This window comes from Halichoerus grypus, chromosome 4 (genome assembly GCF_964656455.1).
Source record: "Halichoerus grypus chromosome 4, mHalGry1.hap1.1, whole genome shotgun sequence".
Classification (NCBI taxonomy): Eukaryota; Metazoa; Chordata; class Mammalia; order Carnivora; family Phocidae; genus Halichoerus; species Halichoerus grypus.
The window spans coordinates 17,108,001-17,129,909 of record NC_135715.1 but is presented as its reverse complement, the minus strand read 5'-3'; the positions used below and the strand labels follow the sequence as shown (position 1 = coordinate 17,129,909).

Genomic DNA, 21,909 nt, shown 5'->3' with positions numbered 1-21,909 from the left:
GGTTAGAACCAATTAAAACATAAGCACATATGTCAGACAGATAAAAATAAAAATACCAGCTATTTTACAGTTAAAAACTAACCTAGGGAATGTGTTTATATATAATATCTAATATTTCATCCAGGAGTTATCATTAAGTCAGAAGTGTAGCTAGAAAACTAGGGGCCTTCCATGCAAAAACAGTTGGCTTCAGCTCATGTCATAGAGAAGAGCAGGGAAGAATGCACCCTCACTGTGAGTAAGCAAATCTAAAGAGTTAGAAAACTCTAAAAGGTCAACATTCTGGTTTTTCCTTCCCACCTGCTAGCCAGATAAATGTGTTCTCTTTCATGTGAAGGAACTGGTGAGGTAGGGCAAAGAGATGTGAAGAGTGTTACTAGAACCATGGCAAGAAGGCAATGGAGTTCTCCCAGAGACTCTGGTTACCAAGTCATCTGTATATATCTTCACTGATTTTCATCTGCTTGAGTCATCAATTACTGAGACAGTGGGGTTAAATCCCCCACTGACTGTGGAGGTGTCCATTTGTGATTTTTACCCAATTATTTTCCTTCATTGATATTTCTTTATTTTAAGGATGTTAAAGGTAACTTAGGCTCAGAATTGTGTTCAATTATTTCTCTTGTTATTATGTAATGAACTTCTCTCTCTTTTTAAATGTTTAAAACCCATTTTCCTTTTTATTAATATAATGACATCAGCTTTCTTTTGGTTATTATTTTCTTGGAGTATATTTTTGCAAGCATTTACTCTCACCCTTGCTGTATCATTTTATTTTAGTGCTGCTAGATATTTGTTTAAATCCAAATTGAGTGTTCCCTAATTTTATTTAGTTCATTTCACTTAGAGATTACTAAATTATTTGCATGTGGTTTTAACATCTGATTTTTGTGTTTTCTATTTGCCAGGCACTTTTGTTTGTGTGTTTGTTCCTTCCTGGCTTCCATTAGGTTTTATTAATTCCCCTTTCCCTCACTAGATTAGGAACATATATATTCTATATTAATTATTTGCTAAGTTTTGAATTTTTAACATTCATTTAAATACATCACTGTCCTGACAGAAACTAAATTTAATATTTCTCACTTCTTCCCAAATATACAAATACTTTAGAATGTTTTAACATTTACATGTATTTCAATCATACCCTGTTTTTATCCCCCTAAATTAGTCATTCTATTGTTTTTTCAACCAACACACTTATATACAGTAAGCTAGATATTTGCCAGTTGCTTTGATCACTACTGTAACTTCATCCCACTCCTTCATGTGGCTCAATTTCTTGGATTTTTACACATACTCTTTAATAATGCATTTAGAATCGTTTGGGGAGTGTTAAAAACACTTCTCTTTGTTTAAAAAGCTTTATTTATTCCACACAGTTTAACTCTGTATAGAATTCTGCATTTCTCCTTGTTTAGAATGAACTTTTCATATTTTATTATCTATTATTGCTCTTGATAATTAATCTAATATTCTTTTTTTTTTTTTTTTCTGTTAAGGGCAATCTGTCTTTTCCCTGGATACTTTAAAAAATTTTCTCTTTGGGGACTTCTGTGTAAGACAGCAGAGTATGAGGACCCTAAGTTCACCTTGTCCCATGGATACAACTAAATAACACATCAGTATAAATAACTGAAAAAAGGACCCAAAGATGGACAGAACGAACTCCACAACTAAATGTTGATAAGAGGCCACATTGAAGAGGATAGGAAGGGTAGAGAAGGGGTGGGGAGTTAAACACCATGGGTCTGACCACAGGTGTGAGGGAGCCACAGACGACAGACACGGAAAGAGGTGAGAAACAGACTATCACACTAAGAAGCCTGCATGGCAAAGACAATAGCATTTGGCTTTAAAAATCCAGGGGCTGAATTTTGTGAGTTCTTACAACCAATGGGACCTTAATGCCTGGAACTATAAAAATCAGCAGGCTCAGCTCTGGCAGAGCCCAGAGGATGATAGGAAGCTGAGCCCATGCCCTTAAAGAGACAGCACTACAAACAGCAAGCAAAGATACAGCATAGAAGCAGCAGTTTGAAAAACACCTGGAGCATACAGGAAAGAGAGTTATTTACTAATCTCAGAGTTTCCTGAAGGACTTCTCCAGGAACAAAGGAGCTGGTAGCCACCATTTCCCTCTCTTGCCCCCATGATAAACACATGGTCACCTGCAGGAACCAGCACACCACCAGCATTTACTACTAACCTACTTATATCATGCCCTGCCCCCTCTAGCAGGGCCTGCCTCAGTCCCAATGCTGCAGGTCCCCTCCCCAAGAAGACCTGTGCAAACCTTGCCAACACTGAGTCTTCCAACTGCATGCTTTCCAGGACCTCAGTCCGGGTGGCTGCAGCTGGTCACCTCCCACTGAGGACACGTGCACTCTACCCATGCACTTTGCAGAGTGACCCCAGTCAGCTGCAGTCTCAGTGGCAACTGGGCATCTCCTGTGGAAGAGACCAGCACCACCTTGTTAAAAGTGCATGCCTTGCCCACTACTTTCAAGAGCAAGAGACATAACTGACTTTCCTAACACAGAGACATAGGCACAGTTAGACAAAAGAAGGACAGAGGAATATGTCCCATATGAAAGAATAAGACAAAATCACAACAAGAGACCTAAGTGAAACAGAAATAACATTCCTGATAGGGAATTTAAAGTAGTGACCATAAATATACTCTCAATGGACTTGAGAAAAGAGTAGAAAACATCAGCAAAACACTGAACGCAAAGATAAAAAAGAATCAGAGATGAAGGATACAATAATTGAAGTTTAAAATACACTAGATGGAATAAATAGCAGGCTAGAAGAAACAGAAGAACAGATCAGTGACCTAGAGGACAGAGTAAGAGAAAGTAAAAAAGATGAGGAAGTGAGAGAAAAAATTTATCCAAAATGAGAATAGACTTAGGGAACTCAGTTACTCCATCAAGCATAATAACATCCACTTTCTAGGGATCCCAGAAGAAGAGAGAGAAAAGGGGGCAGAAAATTTATTTGAAGAATAGCTGGAAACTTCCTGATTTGGGAGAAGGAAACAAATTCAGATCCAGAAGGCACAGAGATCTCCCAACAAAAATCAACCCAAGGAGGTCCACACCAAGACACATAGTAGTTAAAATGGCAAAAAGCAGTGATAAAGAATTTAAAAAGCAGCAAGAGAAAAGAGAACAGAGAACAGTTACATACAAAGGAAAACCCATAAGGCTATCAGCAGTTTTTTAAACAGAAACTTTGCAGTCAAAAGAGAGTTGTATGATATATTCAAAGTGCTAAAAGGAAAAAATCTGCACCCAAGAATACCTTATCTGGCAAAACTATCAATCAGAATAGAAGGAGAGATAAATAATTTCCCAGAAAAAGGTTAAAGGAGTTCATGACCACTAAACCAGCCCTATAAAATATGTTCAAGGGGACTTTTTGAGTGGAAAGGAAAGACCAAAGTAAGAGTAAGAAAAGTAGGAAGCACAAAATCAGTAAAAATAAGTATATCTGTAAAAATCAGTCAAGAAACTCACAAAATAAAAAGAAGTATGACACCGTATGCCTAAAACATGGGGAGGAGAGGGGAATAAAGAATGGATTCAAACTTAACCATCAACTTAAGATAGACTGCTGTACACAGATGTTATATACAAATCTAATGGTAACCACATATCAAAAACCAGTAATAGATATGCAAAAGGTAAAGGAATCCAAGTATATCACTAAAGAAAGCCAACTTATGTAGAGAGAAGAGAGCAAGGGAAGAAAGGAACAGAGAAGATCCACAAAAACAAACACACAAAAAAAACAAAATGGCAATATATAACTTTGAATGTAAATGGACTAAATGCTCCAACCAAAAGACATAGGAGCACCTGGGTGGCTCAGTCAAGTCAGTTAAGCATCTGGCTCTTGATTTCAGCTCTGGTCATGATCTCAGGGTTGTGAGACTGTGTCCCACATGGGCCTCTACACTGGGTATGGAGCCTGCTTAAGATTCTCTCTCTCTCTCCCTCAGCCCCTCCCCACCCCTCTCCCTAAGGGGGAAAAAAAAGACATAGGGTGATGGAATGGATAAAAATACAAGACCCATTTCTGTGCTGCCTACAAAACACATGCCTACTGAAAGTAAGGAGATGGAGAAATATTTGTCATGAAAACAGATGTGAAAACTGGGGTAGCAATACTTACATCAGACAAAATCAATGTTAAAACAAAGACTGTCACAAGAGAAAAAGGACACTATAAAATCATTAAGGGGGCAATCCAAAAAGAAGATATAACAATTGTAAATATTTATGCACCCAACATGGGAGTACCCAAATACATAAAATAGTTAATAATATAAAGGAACTAATACAATACAATAAAATAATAGTAACACAATGATAGTAGGGGACTTTAATACCCCACTTATATCAATGTACAAATCATCCAAACATGGGCGCCTGGGTGGCTCAGTCGTTAAGCGTCTGCCTTCGGCTCAGGTCATGATCCCAGAGTCCTGGGATCGAGTCCCGCATCGGGCTCCCTGCTTGGCAGGAAGCCTGCTTCTCCCTCTCCCACTCCCCCTGCTTGTGTTCCTGCTCTCGCTATCTCTCTGTCAAGTAAATAAATAAAATCTTAAAAAAAAAAAAAAATCATCCAAACAGAAAATCAAGAAGCAATTCATGGCTTTTATTGATACACTGAGCCAGATGGATATAATAGATATATTCAAGTTTATTTTTTAAAGATTTTATTTATTTATTTGAGAGAGAGCACAAGCGAGGGGAGAAGCAGAGACAGAGGGAAAAGCAGGCTCCCCACTGAGCAGGGAACTGACACAGGGAGCAGGACCTTGAGATTATGACCTAAGCCAAAGGCAGATTCTCAACCAACTGAGCCACCCAGGCACCCCTGATATATTCAGAACATTCCATCCTAAAACAGAATACACATCTTTTCAAGTGCATACAGATCATTCTCCAGAATACATTACATATTAGGTCACAAAATAAGTCTCAACAAATTCAAAAAGATCAAAGCTATACCATGCATCTTTTCTGGACACAACACAATGAAACTAGAAATCAACAACAAAAAAACTCTTGAAAGACCACAAATACATGGAGGTTAAATAACACACTACTAAACAATGAATGTCTCAACCAAGTAATCAAAGAGGAAATCAAAAGATACCTGGAGACAAATGAAAACACAATCATCCAAAATCTTTGGGATGCAACAAAGCTGTTCTAAGTGGGAAGTTTATAGCAATACAGACCTACCTCAAGCAGCAAGAAAAGTCTCAAATAAACAACCTCACCTTACAGCTAAAAGGAGCTAATAAAAGAAGAACAAACAAAGCCCAAATCTAGCAGAAGGAAGAAAACAATAAAGATTAGAGCAGAAATGAATGATACAGAAATGAAAGGAAAGAAAAAGGAAAAGATCAATGAAACCAGGAGATGGTTCTTTGAAAAGATCAAGAAAATTGATAAACCTCTAGCCACACTCATCAAAAAAAGAGAGAGGGAGAGGACTCAAACAAAATCAAAAATGAAAGAGGAGACATAAATAACAACTAACATCACATAAATACAAAAGATAAGAGAATATTATGAAAAATTATATGCCCACAAACTGGACAACCTTAAAGAAATGGATAAATTCTTAAAACTGTATGACCTTCCAAAGTTGAATCAGGACAAAATAGAAAATTTGAACACTGATTACCAGCAAGGTAATTGAATCAGTAATCAAAAATCTCCCAAAAAAACAGGACCAGAAGCCTTCACAGGTGAATTCTATCAAACATTTAAAAGGGTTAATACTTATTAATCTCAAACTATACCAAAAAATAGAAGTGGAAGAAAAGCTTCCCAAATCAGTCTATGAGGTCAGCATTATCCTGATGCCAAAACCAGAAAAAAACACCACAAAAAAAAGAAGAGAACTACAGGCTAATATCTCTGATGAACATAGATGGAAAAATCCTCAACAACATATTAGTAAACAGAATCCAACAATACATTAAATAAATCATACACCATGATCTAGTGGGATTTATCCCTGGGATAAAAGGGTGATTCGATATTTGCAAATCAATAGGATACATCACATCAATAAGAGAAGGATAAAAACCATATGATCATTTCAATTGAAGCAGAAAAAGCATTTAACAAAGTACAACATCCATTCACATTAAAAACCCCCAACAAAGTAGGTTTAGAGGGAACAGACCTCAACATAATCAAGGCTTTATATGAAAAACCCACATCTAACATCATAATGGGGAAAAACAGAGTGTTTTCCCTAAGGTTAGGAACAAGACAAGGATGTCCACTCTCACCACTATTATTGAACACAATACTGGAAGTCCTAGCCACAGCAATAAAAAGAGAAAAGAGAAAGGTGCCTGGGTGGCTCAGTCAGTTAAGCGTCTGTCTTTGGCTCAGGTCATGATCCCAGGGTCCTGGGATCGAGCCCTGTGTCTCTTCCTGCTGAGCAGGGAGCCCACTCCCCCTCTCCCTCTGCCCCCTCCCCTTCCTGTGCTCTCTCTCTCTCTCTCTCACAAATAGATAAAATCTATAAAAAAAATTTTTTTTAAAGAGAGAAGGAAATAAAAGACATCCAAATTAGTAAGAAAGAAGTAAAACTTTCATTATTTGCATTTCACATGATACTATATATAGAAAACCCTAAAGACTACCAAAAACACAAGAATGATAAGTGTATTCGGCAAGGTTGCAGGATACACACTTGATGTACAGAAATCCATCACATTTCTATACACTAATTATGAAGCAGCAGAAACAGAAATTAAGAAAATAATCCCATTTACAATTGCCCCCAAAATAATAAAATACCTAGGAATAATCTTAACCAAAGAGGTGAAAGACCTGTAATCTTAAAAACTATACAATGTTGATGAAAAAAATTGAGGATGACTAAACGAAATGAAAAAGACATTTCCGTGCTCCTGGATTGGAAGAGCAAATATTGTTAAAATGTCCATACTACCCAAAGCAATCTACACATTTAATGCAATCCCAATCAAAATACCAACAGCATTTTTCACAGAACTAGAACAAACAATCCTAAAATTTGTTTGAAGCCACAAAAGACCCCAAATAGCCAAAGGAATCTTGAACAAAACTGGAGGTATCACACTTCAAGACTTCAAGTTATATCACAAAGCTACAGTAATCAAAACAGTATGGTACTGGCACAAAAATAGACACATAGTTCAGTGGAAAAGAACAGAAAGCCAAGAAATGAACCCACAATTACATGGTCAATTAATCTTTGACAAAAGAGGCAAGAATATGCAATGGGAAAAAGACAGATGGTATTGGGAAAACTGGACAGCTACATGCAGAAAAATAAAACTGGACCATTTTCTTACACCATATACAAAAATAAACTCAAAATGGACTAAGGACCTAAATGTGAGACATGAAACCATAAAAATCCTAGAAGAGAGCATAGGCAGTAATTTCTCTGACATCAGCCATAACAACATTTGTCTAAATATGTCTCCTGAGGCAAGGGAAATGAAAGCAAAAATAAACTATTGGGACTATTTCAAAATAAAAAGCCTCTGCACAGAAAAAGAACAAAACAAAAAGGGTAACTTTACTGAGTCAGAGAAAATATTTGCAAATGACCTATCTAATAAAGCGTTAGTATCCAAAATATATAAATAACTTATACAACTCAACAATAAAAAAAAAAAAATTTGTCAAAGATTCATTGACTACAATTAAAAGTGGGCAGAGGACATGAACAGATATTTCTCCAAAGAAGACATACAGATAACCAACAGACACAAAAAAAAGATGCTCAACATCACTCATCATCAGAGAAATACAAATCAAAACCACCTTACACCAGTCAGAATGGTTAGTATCAAAAAGACAAGAAATAACAAGTGTTAGTGAGGATGTGGAGAAAAATTAATCTTCATGCACTGTTGGTAGGAATGCAAACTGGTGCAGCCACTGTGGAAGATAGTATGGCGGTTCCTCAAAAAAATTAAAGATAGAACTACCCTATGATCCAAGAATGGCTCTACTGGGTATTTATCCAAAGAATATGAACTAATTTGAAGAGATATATACACCCTTATATTTATTGCAGCATTATTTACAATAGGCAAACTATGGAAGTAGCCCAGGTGTCCATCTATAGATGAATGGATAAATGGATAAAGAAGATGTGGTATATATATATATATTCTTATATATGTAGGAATATTATTCAGCCATAAAAAGAACGAAATCTTGCCACTTGCAACAATATGGTTGGATCTAGAAAGCATAATGCCAAGCAAAATAAGTGAGTCAGAGAAAGAAATACCATATGATTTCACTCACATGTGGAATTTAAGAAACAACAAATGAACAAAAGAAAAAAAGAGAGACAGAAACAAACCAAAAAACAGACCCTTAACTACAGAGAACAAACAGATGGTTACTAGAGGAGAGGTGGGGGAAGGGATGGGTAAAATAGGTGAAGGGGATTAAGAGTACACTTATCTTGATAAGCACTAATATATGGAATTGTTGAATCACTATATTGTACAGCTCTAATATAACAATGTATGTTAACTACCCTGGAATTAAAATGTAAAATGAATGAATGAAACTGAATTTGAGGAACTAAATAGACATATTCCAAAGAGATATACAAATGGCCAACCAGTGCATGAGAAAGCTAAGTGCTAAACATCACTAATCATCAGAGAAATGCAAATCAAAACCACTGTGTGGTATCACCTCACACCCATTAGGATGGCTACTCTCAAAAAGACAACAAATGTTGGTAAAGATGTGGAGAAAAAGGGAACTCGTGTGCACTATTAATAGGAATGTAATTTGGTTTGCACACAATGGAAATCAACATAGAATTCCTTAAAATATTAAACATAGGACTACCATATGATGCAGCAATCCCACTTCTGGGCATATAACCAAAGGAAATTAAAACAGGATCTCAAAGAAATATCATTACTCTCATGTTCATTGCCTCATTATTTACAACCGCCAAGATAAGGAAACAGCCTAAGAATTCATTAATGGGAAAATATGTGGTATATATACACACAATGGAATATTCAGCCATGAGAAAGAAGAAAATTGTGCCATTTGAGACAAATGAGGACATATGCTAAGTGAAATAACTCATAGAAGGACAAATACTGTATCATATCATTTATATGTGAAACCTAAGAAAGACTAAAGTCAGAAACGGTAGAGTGGTGGTTACCAGGAACTGGGGGTGGGTAGTGGTGAGGGAAATGGGGAGATGTTGGTCAAAGGATGCAAACGTCCAGGTATAAGATAAATAAGTTCTGGTGATCTAGTGTACAGCATGGTCATTATAGCTATAATACTGTATTATATACTTGAAAGTCACTGAGAGATTAGATCTAAAATGTTCTCACCACAAAAAAGAAATGGTAATTATGTGACATAATGAAGATGTGTTAGCCAAAACTATGGTGGTAATCATTTGCAATATTTAAGTATTTCAAATCAGTGTGTTGTATACTTTAAACTTACACAAAATTGTGTGTCAATTACATCTCATTAAAGATGGGGGAAGAAAAACTGAATTAGAGAAACATTTTTTATAATTTTGTGATTTTCTGTACTTGTTTAAATTATCAATTTATTCATTCACCTAATTATTACCAAGTGCCTACTAGGTGAACACAGAAATTAATGAGGGATACCTCATTAAGAAAGACAGCTATAGACTATCAGATTTCAAATACCCCAAATACTCCTAAAGATCATGAAAATATATATATATATTATATCAAATTTTTTCCTGTATCAGTATCTACTCTTTGAAGCATTTGTTATAATGTGTGCACTTAGTTTCCTTAACTCAATTTACTAGTAACATTTATTTTTATTCACTGTACAGATTAATATTTTGTGAATAAATAGGTGCATATTTTCTTAATTATGCCCATAAAATTACCTCATAAAGGTGGAATTATTGGGTTGAGGTAACATATATTTAAAACATTTTTATATATATTGGCAAATGCCCTAAAAAGGAGGTTGTATCCTTAACAAAACTATTATCTCCTCTCTGCCTTGCCTTTGTCACTGGACATTAGGTAATTGACATCTTATCATGTGTAAAATGATATTTATTTTCTTTCCAGCAAAGAAGGCTTTTCAATTTTTTCTAGAGATAAGTTAACCTTTTATCTTGTAAATATCCATTTACTTCTTTTCACCATTTTTCTATTGGGATTTTTGTTGTTTTCTTATGGATTCTAAGAACTCTTTCTGTGTTAAAGACATTGCTGCAACATGCACTGCAATATTTCCTCCACTTCACTATTTGTCCCTGTAATTTACTTTTCCATGTTGCACAGAGATTCTTTTTTTCAGATGTTAAAGCTATTACTCTTTTATTTTATAGAGTCGGCCTAAAAATCTATATGCTTTCCCCCACTTACACATAAATTTAAAAAAACAACCTGCAGGATTTGTCTGCTTCCTCATTATTTATACTTAAGTCTTTGGTCTTAGAGGCACTTACTTTAGAAAATGCTCTGGGGTAAATATCTATTTTATTTTCCAAATACTTAATCAATTAGTCAGTACCGTATTTTGACTAACCCTCCTTTCTCACTGAAAATGCTGTCATTTCAAAATTCCGTAAAACCGAAATCATGTCTAAAGTCATCCAGCCAGCCTGTGGCCGAGTCAATGTTTGACTGCAAGTTCAAGGCTTTATTTGTGTAGTGGCAAAGAGCATGGTGCTAGGATCAAAGAGAACCACATTTGGCTGGGACACACCTGGGATTTAGCTACAACCACATTACCTTGAGCAGACTACTCCTTCAGCTTCTGATCTGTAGATGGGAGAAAATAATTCTACCTAACTCATTCGACTGTGTGAAAATCACATCCTTCAATTTATTCATTCAATGCTATTTATTAAAAGCATACTATGTAATAGACATTTTTAGACCATTTGTAGAGATAAATTATTTTGACTTTGTTGAACTCAAATAATGACCTATAGTCCACCCCCAACATTTAAATCTGCCCTACACTCTCACCATTGGTAGAATAGACAACAGTTGGTTGTTTTTTGTTGTTTTTTTTTTTTAAGACTCAAAGTATGAAGAAAAAGCCTGTAAAGGCATGGTGCATGTTCAGTCTCCAGCAGAGTGCCTGACAGAGAGGTAGCAGAAAGTAGATTTTGTAAATGAGTGACCAAATTAAGAATTAATTCTTGCCCATGTAATTTTCCTTATTAAAAATAGAGAATAGGGGCGCCTGGGTGGCTCAGTTGGTTAAGCGACTGCCTTCGGCTCAGGTCATGATCCTGGAGTCCCGGGATCGAGTCCCGCATCAGGCTTCCTGCTCAGCGGGGAGTCTGCTTCTCCCTCTGACCCTCCTCCCTCTCATATGCTCTCTCTCTCATTCTCGCTCTCTCAAATAAATAAATAAATAAATAAATAAATAAAAATCTTAAAAAAAAAATAGAGAATAAATTATCTTTAAACATAGTCGTCATTGTTCAGTGAAGCTAAGAAAATTTTTTAAATCTGTGGATAGATGAAGTGGAGAGAGAGAGGAAGAAATACCCACATTCCCCTGTCACAAGGCAAAGGTTGGCATATGCAGGATGAAGAAGCAGCTACGTGGGGCAGCTGGGGGGCTTAGTCAGTCAGCCATCTGACTCTTGACTTCTGCTCAGGTCATGGTCTCACAGTCCTTGGATCAGGGAGTTTAGGGCTCCGCACTCAGAGGAGAGTCTGCTTGAGATTCTGCCTTTCCCTCTCCCTCTTCCCCTCCCCTCCATGCGCGTGCATGTGCGTGCACATACTCTGTCTCTAAAAGAAATCTTTTTTTTGAAAAAAAGAAAAGAAACTACAATCTTCTCAGATTCATCAAGTCATTTTGATTCAACAGTTTACTCGCCACATGAATTCTAATTCTGAGTGCTTACAGTTGCTTAATACACAAAAGTAGCACATAATCAGCCATCCCAAATAAAGGAAGAAAACACACACATACACACATATTCTGGGCAACATAATTAACTTTCTGTGTTCCCAATACGTGGGATTATGTTCCCAATCTGTGTTACATGTTGATTTCTTGGTGCCCAGCAAAGTGCCTGGAGTCAGCCCAGCTAGTGATCAGAGCACAAGCTGGGTCTGGACGTCTGGATTCACCCCTGCTTCCCCTGTTCACATGTTACTTAACCTCCCAGGGCCTCAGATTCCTCAGCTATAAAATCAGGCACAGTAACAGTGCCGACTACATGGGATTATTATGAGAATTAAACAAGTTAATATTTGTGAAGTGTTTAGAACAATACCGGCACCCTAGCATGTGCTCTATCGATTTTGCCAAATAAATTAACACGTGACACTTCTTTCGTGGTGCCTTTTCTGACCAAGTTACATCCATCCCTTTTACATACCTCATAGTACCAACCATCAGGCATGTACCCAAATTTTAATAGTACATTTATTTTTATAATAATATGATTATTGTCTTCCCTCACCAAACACAGAAATATGAATTTATTGGCATCTTGTATATTGCTAAGATGCATGAAAAAGATTATTCAAAGATTACTTTTTGTTTAAGGTATTAATGTAATAAATTCCCAAACTAATTTTTTTTCTTTTATGGGTCTTTGGTTAAGCTTTGGTATAATTTACAAGCTTAGTTAATTAAATTCCTTTAAGAAAACCATCTTTGCATCAAATAATTGTGGGGCTAGCCTTCTTAGCATGCTCAGATTTCTTAACAGATGTCAAGATCTCATTGTGATTTGATCCGAAACTGTAGCCTTCACTGCAAGGCTCTTGAAGGGATCTTTAATTGTTGTCATATAAGTCTCATCGCAAGGGTCCATCATCCTTAGAACTATTAATAACATCTCTACTTCAGACATGAAAATGACATCTGCTTGAAAGTGAGATATCCCTCCCAGCATTGCCTGCCTTGCTGACCTAAGATTTAACCTCTTTCTACTTACACGTTTTTACTTATTTTGATACTCTTGAACCCAGACCAGTGGCTGGCTTATGAATGAATGAAGCTCAAAAAGGCATAAGAAAAAGTTACTCATGAATCCAACCCAGACACCTCTTCAGGGTGTTTTAAAAAAGAAAAGCAAATCCCTTCAAGCCCAAATTTATACAGTTATCTTGGAAATAAAAATTTTTTTAATTGCCTAAAGTCCTAATAGCTCCTTGTTAAGCTCTGGCTATAACAAGAAGTATAAAACCATGACTAAAATATTCACACTCTGGTCCCTATTAAAAAAAAAATCACTAGTTTATTCGTCTTGCCTAATGACACAGAAGGGCAAAACAGGTACCCAAACAATGAATAATAATGTAAGAGCTCAGACTGTAAAATCAATATGTCAGATCAGTAGAGCTGTGCTTCGTTTTAATGTTCTCATCCCTGAATGCAGTTGAGCTTACCTTCTGAATCGTATACATGATTCACCTAATTACATAAATATCGAGTTTTCCTTATTATGAGGATTTTTTTCAATCTCACTGTAATTACGATGTCAATATTTATGGCTGTAGCAACACTGAATTTAAACTTTATCAATTGTAACTGATAGTGGCATGCCATGAGATATTTCAGATGGCCATATGGTCTCAAAACATTGCAGGTACTGCATAGTAAATGATAAGTCAGTAACTCCCTACAGATATCACAGTAAGGTAGGCTTCTTTAAGAAAAGGATCATTTCATCCCCAATAATTTGGGGGCTGGCCTCCTCAACTTGTCAGGTTTCATAGAACAGAGAAGTAATAACCAGGATGTACCTGGATCTCTGTCTATAATTTTACCCATTTTTTTTAAATCCAACACATCATTCTTAACTTTAATCCCCACCCTATTAACAAATTCTTTGATCTGTTGACAGATGTCTACACCTCCATCCCCACAGCTGTGTAGGTGTGTAAAGGATATCATTTAATATTTGTTATTATTCTTTGATATTTTTCCAATGAGGAGCCTATGCATAGTTCAGTCTAAACCAAAATACAATCTGTATAAATTCTATTTTAAAAATGTCCTAACTGTTTCTCCTTACATGGTTTTGTTTCCACTAGAAAAGTTTCACACAGTTACGGCAATTGTTACATCTCTGAGGCAAGCAAGTGCCATACCTCAGGACATTTTCATTAAATTTCTTTTTTTTAAACCAATCAGTGACATTAGAAAAATATTCCAAGTGCTTTAAAAAGCTGGAGAGTTTTCATTTTGCTCTTATAATATTTTTGAGAATTTCCACTCAAGGGCCTGCACTCTCTAATTTAAGAAGAACAGAAGTACCCGTGGCACATTACCCATCTAGAGTTAGGCGAACGCATGGGGAAGGCTAGGATAAAACAGTTAGCGTCCACATTTTGGGTTTAACAGCTGTTCTAGACACATCATGGTGAGGGGCTCATGCATTATCCTGTGTTTTCTTATTTGCTTCTGCAGGGATGCCAGAAGAGATGAACCTCAGTGACGTAAAGCAGATCCATCAGACAGGCCGAGGTAGTACTTTAGATACAACAGGAGCAGGATGTTCAGCAGCGACTGAATCTACCGCATTTATGCTGATGGGTGTGGTAATGTTACTTCCTTGGCTTTGGTAACTGAACTCTTCCACCCTGATATAGCTGTCTTATTGGAGTCTTGATTTCTCCCCTGTCTTCACCTGACTGGAATAAGAAATCTTTTCGAATTTAACAATTATATTTATGAAAAGGTATGTCACACTAACTTCTTGTAAGCCAAGTGGGAATGTTCACAAAGTATTTAAAAATGATAGACTGTTTGCAAACATGTCTCCTAGGATTCTAACTTAAATCTTCTTAAATTCTAACACATTAAACCTACAAATGTGAAGAGCACAGAAGTGACTTCGAATAAGAAGGATTCAGTATATCTGTAATTTTACTATCTTTGATTCTAAACTCTTTTCTTTATAAAAGAAAAATGTCTTAAATTGAAAGTGTATTTGCAGAACAATGAAAACAGTATATAGTGTTTCTTAAAATACTGAAATTGGAATTCCATTAAATGAATCAAAACAAATGATGGCAAATAGCATGCATGAATTTTTAAGAGATTCTTCCATTTTTGCAAGCTATATGAAGAAATTACTTGAAGTCTGTAAGTTATAGAGTAGATTGTTAAGGAGCATTTCATGTAATTTCATTGAAGAAGCTTGATAAATTTTATCCACTGTAACTTAGCCATTGACAAACCTTAACCTGAATATTTTGGTAGCATCTGAGCTGTATTCTAATACCTTCAAAATGCATCTTTGGTATTGTGGCTCTTTTCCCTCCCTTTGCCTAATGGATTTAGCCATGTTGTAAACACACACCTGCTCTGGGAATATCTCTAAGAAAGCCATTAATTATTTGGTAAATAACTTGCAAAATGATATATTAATCCATCCTCCAAATATTATTTGCTATTTTTTAAGTCGGTATTAAATAATTGACTATCTATACATTTCTAAGTCTCCTATTAATATCTAAAGACATGTACTAATACAGAAAATGTAGCACACAATGCTTAGCTCTTTTTCTATTCACACATAGGGAGAGCCGCTAATCCACAGTCCCTGATTTCCCAGTTGTGATAAGATGCCTCAGCAGACCCCGATTAGGGTATGTTTATTGTTGTACGTAAGGAGGAAGAGATAAGTCAGCTTTTATTAAGAAGTATCATATCCAGTTGGTAGCCAGAAAATATTATTAATACAGTGACAGAATCGAAAAGAGAAACGCTGAATTTGTAAATTTTTTAAAAATCAAAAGGATTTGAAATGACCTCTGAAGAAAAGTCAAACAGTCAAATTGATGGCAAATATTTATAAGGTAAAATCAATCTCTCCAAATCAGAAAAACAGTATATGATCAAATCTTGTTCTCTCGTGGGTTCTAAATTAACCAAAGGATCTGACAATGGTCAATTTAAACTACAATATGTTTAAACTGCCAAATCAGATTTTATTGCCTTTTAAATAGACCTCAAAACTGTAAGTGTTATTCTACCTGCCAGGTCTGGCTGTCATTTCCCTAGGCTTCCATTCCAGATCTTAATATTTATTCCATGATCTACTTGGTTTATAACTCATTTGCACCACCATGCTCCACAAATTATAAACTTCAACATATATTTGTCTAATCTTTATTTCAAGCTCAGCTCATTATTTAAATAAACAGGTAATATGAAGTCACCCATTTGTGACACTCCTGCCCAAGTCATGGTTGGTTTGCTCTGGCAAAACTTCTTTCCCAAACTTAGAGGAATTTGGAAGCAAACTGAAGGGCATAGCTTAGGAGACTATGATGTTTCTGGATTAAATAACATTATAGCAGAACATTTTAGATGTGGCAAGAGATGCATAAAAGCAGAGTGGTAACAACGTTAATAGTATGAGTGAATTTTTTTATCAACTAAATTTTACATCCTCGAGTGGGTGTTGTCTACCTCCAGGTAGGCACTCTAGAAACCATATACATCATAACAGTGCTACTCTAGCTTCATACATGTGTACGCTTTTAGAATTCCTTTAAGAGCCTGAGGCATATTTCCTAATATTCTCAATGAGGATATTCATTCTTTAATACTCTATTCCATAGCATTGTATGTTTGACCAGCTCTTTATAATTTAAAAGCTCTTTAAAATGGAATAGAGTATCCCATTTGACCTTCCTCACCCCTCAAGGATGGGCTCAATTTTTAGCCAAATAAAAACAGTAACACTGAGGGTTTTTTAAAATGGCTCAGAATTTGTTTCTGAAGTCTTCCATAAGTCTAAAAAACTTTGAGCCATGGTAAGACTTTTGAATATGTGTCTACTTTCTAAGATGACTTAAAGGATAACATTCAAGTGAATATATATTTTTAAAATATCACTTACATCTTTATAGGCATATCTTATGCTTTGATCATGTAAACAATGGCTTTTTGTTAAATCTGAGTTATTTTTATATAAATTTAAGTGATCTTGGAACAGTCTAGTATTATGCATGTATGAGAGAAGAATCAGTTAATGATACGAGATAACATTTATGTGGCTCTTCCTCTATATAGCGCCATGATCAGTGCTTTTATGCACAATCTCCTTTGGTCCTCCCAGTAACATTATCACCTCCATGTACCAATGAGGAAACTGAGGCTTACAAATATTATGTAATTTGTCCGGTGTCATACAACTCATCACAGTAGAATCAGATGGATGAACACAATGTCTCCAAATAAACTGTATATGTTCCTGGTTCAGAGATAGTATAGCTCGAACAATAGCAAAGAATCATGAGATTAGCATAAAAATTATTCAGAGGTAATTTAAGGCTCCAAACTAGGATTTAAAAAAACAAATTCAATTGACTGTATAATGATAATTGTATAATTATAAAACTGCATATTAGTGCAAAAGCATAAAGAAAAGGAAATGTAAACATGAACCTTTTTTCAGTACCAGTCATTGCCCTCCCACATGTTGAAAACCCATTCGAACACATCAACACCCAAGATACATCAGCTACCAAAAATGAGAAAGAAAATACACAAGTTTTACAACTATCATGGAATCATGAAATTCCTTTTCTGTGCAACTGAAGGGTATAAAATATTTCTTTAGCCATAATAAAAAAAAATAGGAAGGCAGGAAGAAAGGATGGCAAGGAGGAAGGAAGGAAAGATGTAATGAAGGCAGAGAGGAAGGTAGGGAGGAAGGCAGGAATATCATTTTTAAAGCCCTAGATTTGCCTTTTTATCGTCTATTCATTCAGGAATGTCTTATCAATGAAATAATGTCTGGAGTATTCTCTTGTCATTAAAGAATAGAAGTTAATAAGCTATTTCCTCCCAAACACTCAGATTTCTCTGAAGTGCTCAATGATGATGCTTTGAAAAGGACTCAATTAGTTTATTGCTAATTGTTTTCAATCACTTAAAATATTGTTTCTATCATCATAACCCTTCAAGTACAATAAAAATTGTTTCTTCTTGAGTGAATGAATTCAACCTAGACTTCTGTTATTCTATGAGATATTCACAGGGCAGTCTGTGATATCAGTATTTCTTTATATTGCAAACTTTAGTAGCCTATATAATTACATGGGTTGTATGAAAATTCAGAAATAATTCTTAATGTTGTTAGGTATGACTTTGGGCATATCAAGTTTTTCTTTAAATGCAGATTATTGTACATTTATTATTTCTGATTAAAATATAGATAAAACATATTGCTCAGGTTGAAAGTCTGCTTTCTTTGCCTTTGCTATAATTCCATGGTGACTGGAGGGGTGTTATGTCATTATTTTATAAATGCAGATTTAATCTAATGCAGTTCTTGAACTATTCTCTTTGCTTTCATGTGCAGAAAAATACTAAAGAATTTCTTCACATTATAATTTATCTTCCTAGTAGAAACAACAATAATATTTGGAACAGGGTAGGGTGGGATGAATATTTTTGATAAATTTGCAAACATGACTCAAGAGTCTCTTGCTTTCTTGTACTTATCAATTGTCACAATGGAATCATCTTCACCATGAAGGATAAGTCACATACCCCCAAATTTTTACTTTGCCCATATCAAAGAACAAGAGGAAGAGGAAGAGGAGACAGAGGAATTTGAAATCACACAGAATTAAAAACAGAATAGTAATTATTTATTTATTTTTTTAAAGATTTTATTTATTTATTCATGAGAGACAGAGAGAGAGAGAGGCAGAGGGAGAAGCAGGCTCCCCGCTAAGCAAGGAACCCAACACGGGACTCGATCCCAGGACCCTGGGATCATGACCTGAGCCGAAGGCAGATGCTTAACCGACTGAGCCACTCAGGCGTCCCTAGAATAGTAAATATTTAAAGATCAAGAATTCATTGATGACAGAAGGGATAGGATTGACCCATAGGATGAATTTGGGTAACCTGGTAAGTAAATTAGTAAATTCCTACTTTTATTAGTTTCCATACCCACTTTTGAGAAGCACTGAACTAGAAGAAAGGAAGCATCTTAGAAGGAAAGCAGCGGGGAGGAGTCTCTGATTTTCCTAAGATTACCCAGGGAAGGCGACCAACATTAGAAAGAAGAAAAGCTCAATTGCAAGACAAATGCTGTGAGCAGTACAGTTTGTGCACCTGTCTTATCCTAGCTCTTTAAGAAAGCTAAGCACTGACCAGGTGAAGAATTTTCAACAGTAGCAGTTTCTTCAGAATGAGGTTGAAAGACCCACATAGAACCAAGAAAGAGTCCAACTCCCTAACTGTGGTCAAATTGTCAAAGACTTCCAGAATACAATTTACAAAGTCACTGTCCTTTGCCAACTCACCATGCATGCTCATTGCTCAACTTATTGCCCACATACACACTTTCACACCCCATACACATTTTCTTGCTGTTCTTTCTATTTCCGTTTTGGTTTCTTATCTATAAAATTGAGTTAAGTGTATCTAACTCACATAGTTAGAGGACTAGATAACGCAACACATGTTAGGAATCCTCCTGTCCCACTACACACCTTAATAATACATGTTTGTTCCCATTAAGCCTTCTGTTCAAATGCACATGTTCCCAGGATGTGACAATGACAAAATATTTAGTTATGGATTCTGCCTGTGGATAAGCTTTTGAATTGTAAACAGAACATCAAGAAGGAAGTTTGAAATTGAGTAAGTAGAGTTTGGGGAGGGAAAAGTGAAAAAGTACAGCGAGAATCCCTCCTGCCTGGTTTTATATTCCAAGTTTTGCTTAGCTTCATCCTGCCTACAAGGTAATAACCTTGTTGAAAGTATATTTCAAAAAATATATTGGAAGTTAGGGAGTGATCTTGCTTTCATTGATTTTAAAGGGATGTCGTCCCTGACCCAATGTTTACTTGTGAATTGATCTCTGTAACAAACTGAAAATCTCAACCTCCCCATCCTGCTTGAAAGTTTACCTGACCAGCATGTTCGGACTGCCATGTTGGCAACTATCCCATGGGGCAGAGCACAGCCCAGATGGAGGTGAGAACCAATCAATCATCAATAAGCAAGCAGTGCGCTGCTCAATATTGCACCAAGCGTCACCACCAACTTGATATTTCTGAGTGGCCAAATCACTCCTTTAGGTATACATTGCTAATAAGTGACAAAGCAAGTATTCTAAATTGAGTTGAACCTCAAAATCTTTCTTTCTACTGCACCATTCAGCATCCCATGAGCTCAAAAACCCCTGATTGGTCAGATATGATTAGGTTGGCCAATTTGCAGATTTTGCAAGGTATTTTTAAATTCGTCCTTATGACATTTACTTTTTATTCCCATCTAGTCTTCAGATCTATTTTTTTCTTTGGTCTTTCTTTCATCTCAAATTTAGCTCTGGTAATAAGGTAAGCATCCTGAAGAGATTCCATATGCTAGATGCCCTAATGTGGCCATCTGATGGAGAGATTGGCTCAATCACTGACTTCCAATCATCCAAAAATGCTGGAGAAACCAGAACAAACACAGCTTCAAAAGTTACGTACTAATTTTCTGTATGACCTCCAGCAACTTCCATACCCTCTTTGAACTACAGTTCCTTATCTGTAAAATAACGTGCTTGAGCTAAGTGATCACTAAATTCCCTTCTAGATTTCTGGTCTTAAAACAGGAAACATTGATGCAGCGACAGAGAATACTTATTTACTTGATGTCTTATATTATAACCTACCATCACTTAATATATAAAAGGTGCTTTTAAAAAGTAATGGATAAAATGTAATTTTAGTTACAACTTTATGCATGTGTTTATAATTCAGATTTCTTTATCACACATAGAGATGTGGCTTTTCTCTAAGATTGAGTGGGATAATCTTTTTACAAGTAAAGGAAAGAATAGCTAGCACAAAGGTTCTTCAGCTTTCATTTAATGGGTAAGACAATATGCCTGAGCAAAGAAATCTATCCTGTCATTAAATAGTTAGCAACTAATTGCTTTTTGTTTTAGCTAATCTTACAGGAGTTGGGATCTGATGCCTTCACTAATTCAGCTGTGGCATCTCACAATATTTAAAAACAAATAATACATAGAGTGACACCAGTGAGAGACCAAAAGATAAAAGGGTGTAGAAGTAAGAGATGAAGTTATAAAAGTTAGTTTGGCAGTGTTTTCTCTTCTCGCAGATTTTCCCAGGAGACCCTTTTAAATAGGCCTAAACAAATGTTGTTGTCTCTGATGATTTATTGCAGAACAAGCTGACAGAGCACACAGGAGCATGTTATCTGGTCCCCTGTAGTGCAGGGGCTAATTCAGAAAATGAAGAAAGACCAGAAGTGCAGCAGTGGGAGCAAATGCTCTGTATCACTCAGCAAGTAAGCAGATGGAAGCTTGAAATCACAGCTTATTTAAAAATATAGCTCTTAAAGATGGTGTGTGGGTAATTTTAGTATTTTTTCTTCATTTATAAAAAAAATTAATGAGAATCTAAAAATTTCATCACAGATGGTAACTGCAATAAATTTATAATAAATATTTTTACTACTATTTTAGCTACGCATCTATTACAGTATGGGTATAATGGCATGTAAATACATGAACATATATACACATTTATCTATACCTGTCTATAAAATATACATACACATTCATGTTTTTACTGTTTATTGTTATTGTGTTTATGTTTTATAAGCATAAAAAACTTGCCTTATGTCAATTGCCTTATGTCCATTAGTTCTGGCCTTTTAATCAGACTGAGAAGGTCAATGAAACATAACTTTTTTAAAATTGCTACTTGTTACTTTTCTATATGAACTTTCATTTTTAATTTGGAACAGATCAGCATTAAACAAGACTCTCTTACTATACACAAGAGAATATAGATGGTCTCTGCAGCAATAAGATGAATGCATAAGTTACATATTGCAGAAA

At 35.7% G+C, this 21,909-nt stretch overlaps 1 protein-coding gene across 5 annotated transcripts in view; it reads left to right on the top strand.

The window, feature by feature from the left end:
- Window positions 1-21,909, top strand: part of GPC5 (glypican 5) — a 1,368,657-nt gene that overhangs the window by 1,342,649 nt on the left and 4,099 nt on the right. For 2 of the 5 annotated variants that reach the window (XM_078070199.1, XM_078070193.1), the window contains exons 8-9: window positions 14,484-14,614; window positions 21,231-21,353. In XM_078070199.1, the coding sequence (XP_077926325.1) occupies window positions 14,484-14,614; window positions 21,231-21,353 (254 nt within the window). Of the gene's footprint in view, window positions 1-14,483; window positions 14,648-21,230; window positions 21,354-21,909 lie in introns of those variants that run through there. The other 3 variants (XR_013446907.1, XR_013446906.1, XM_078070198.1) reach the window with 3 other exon arrangements.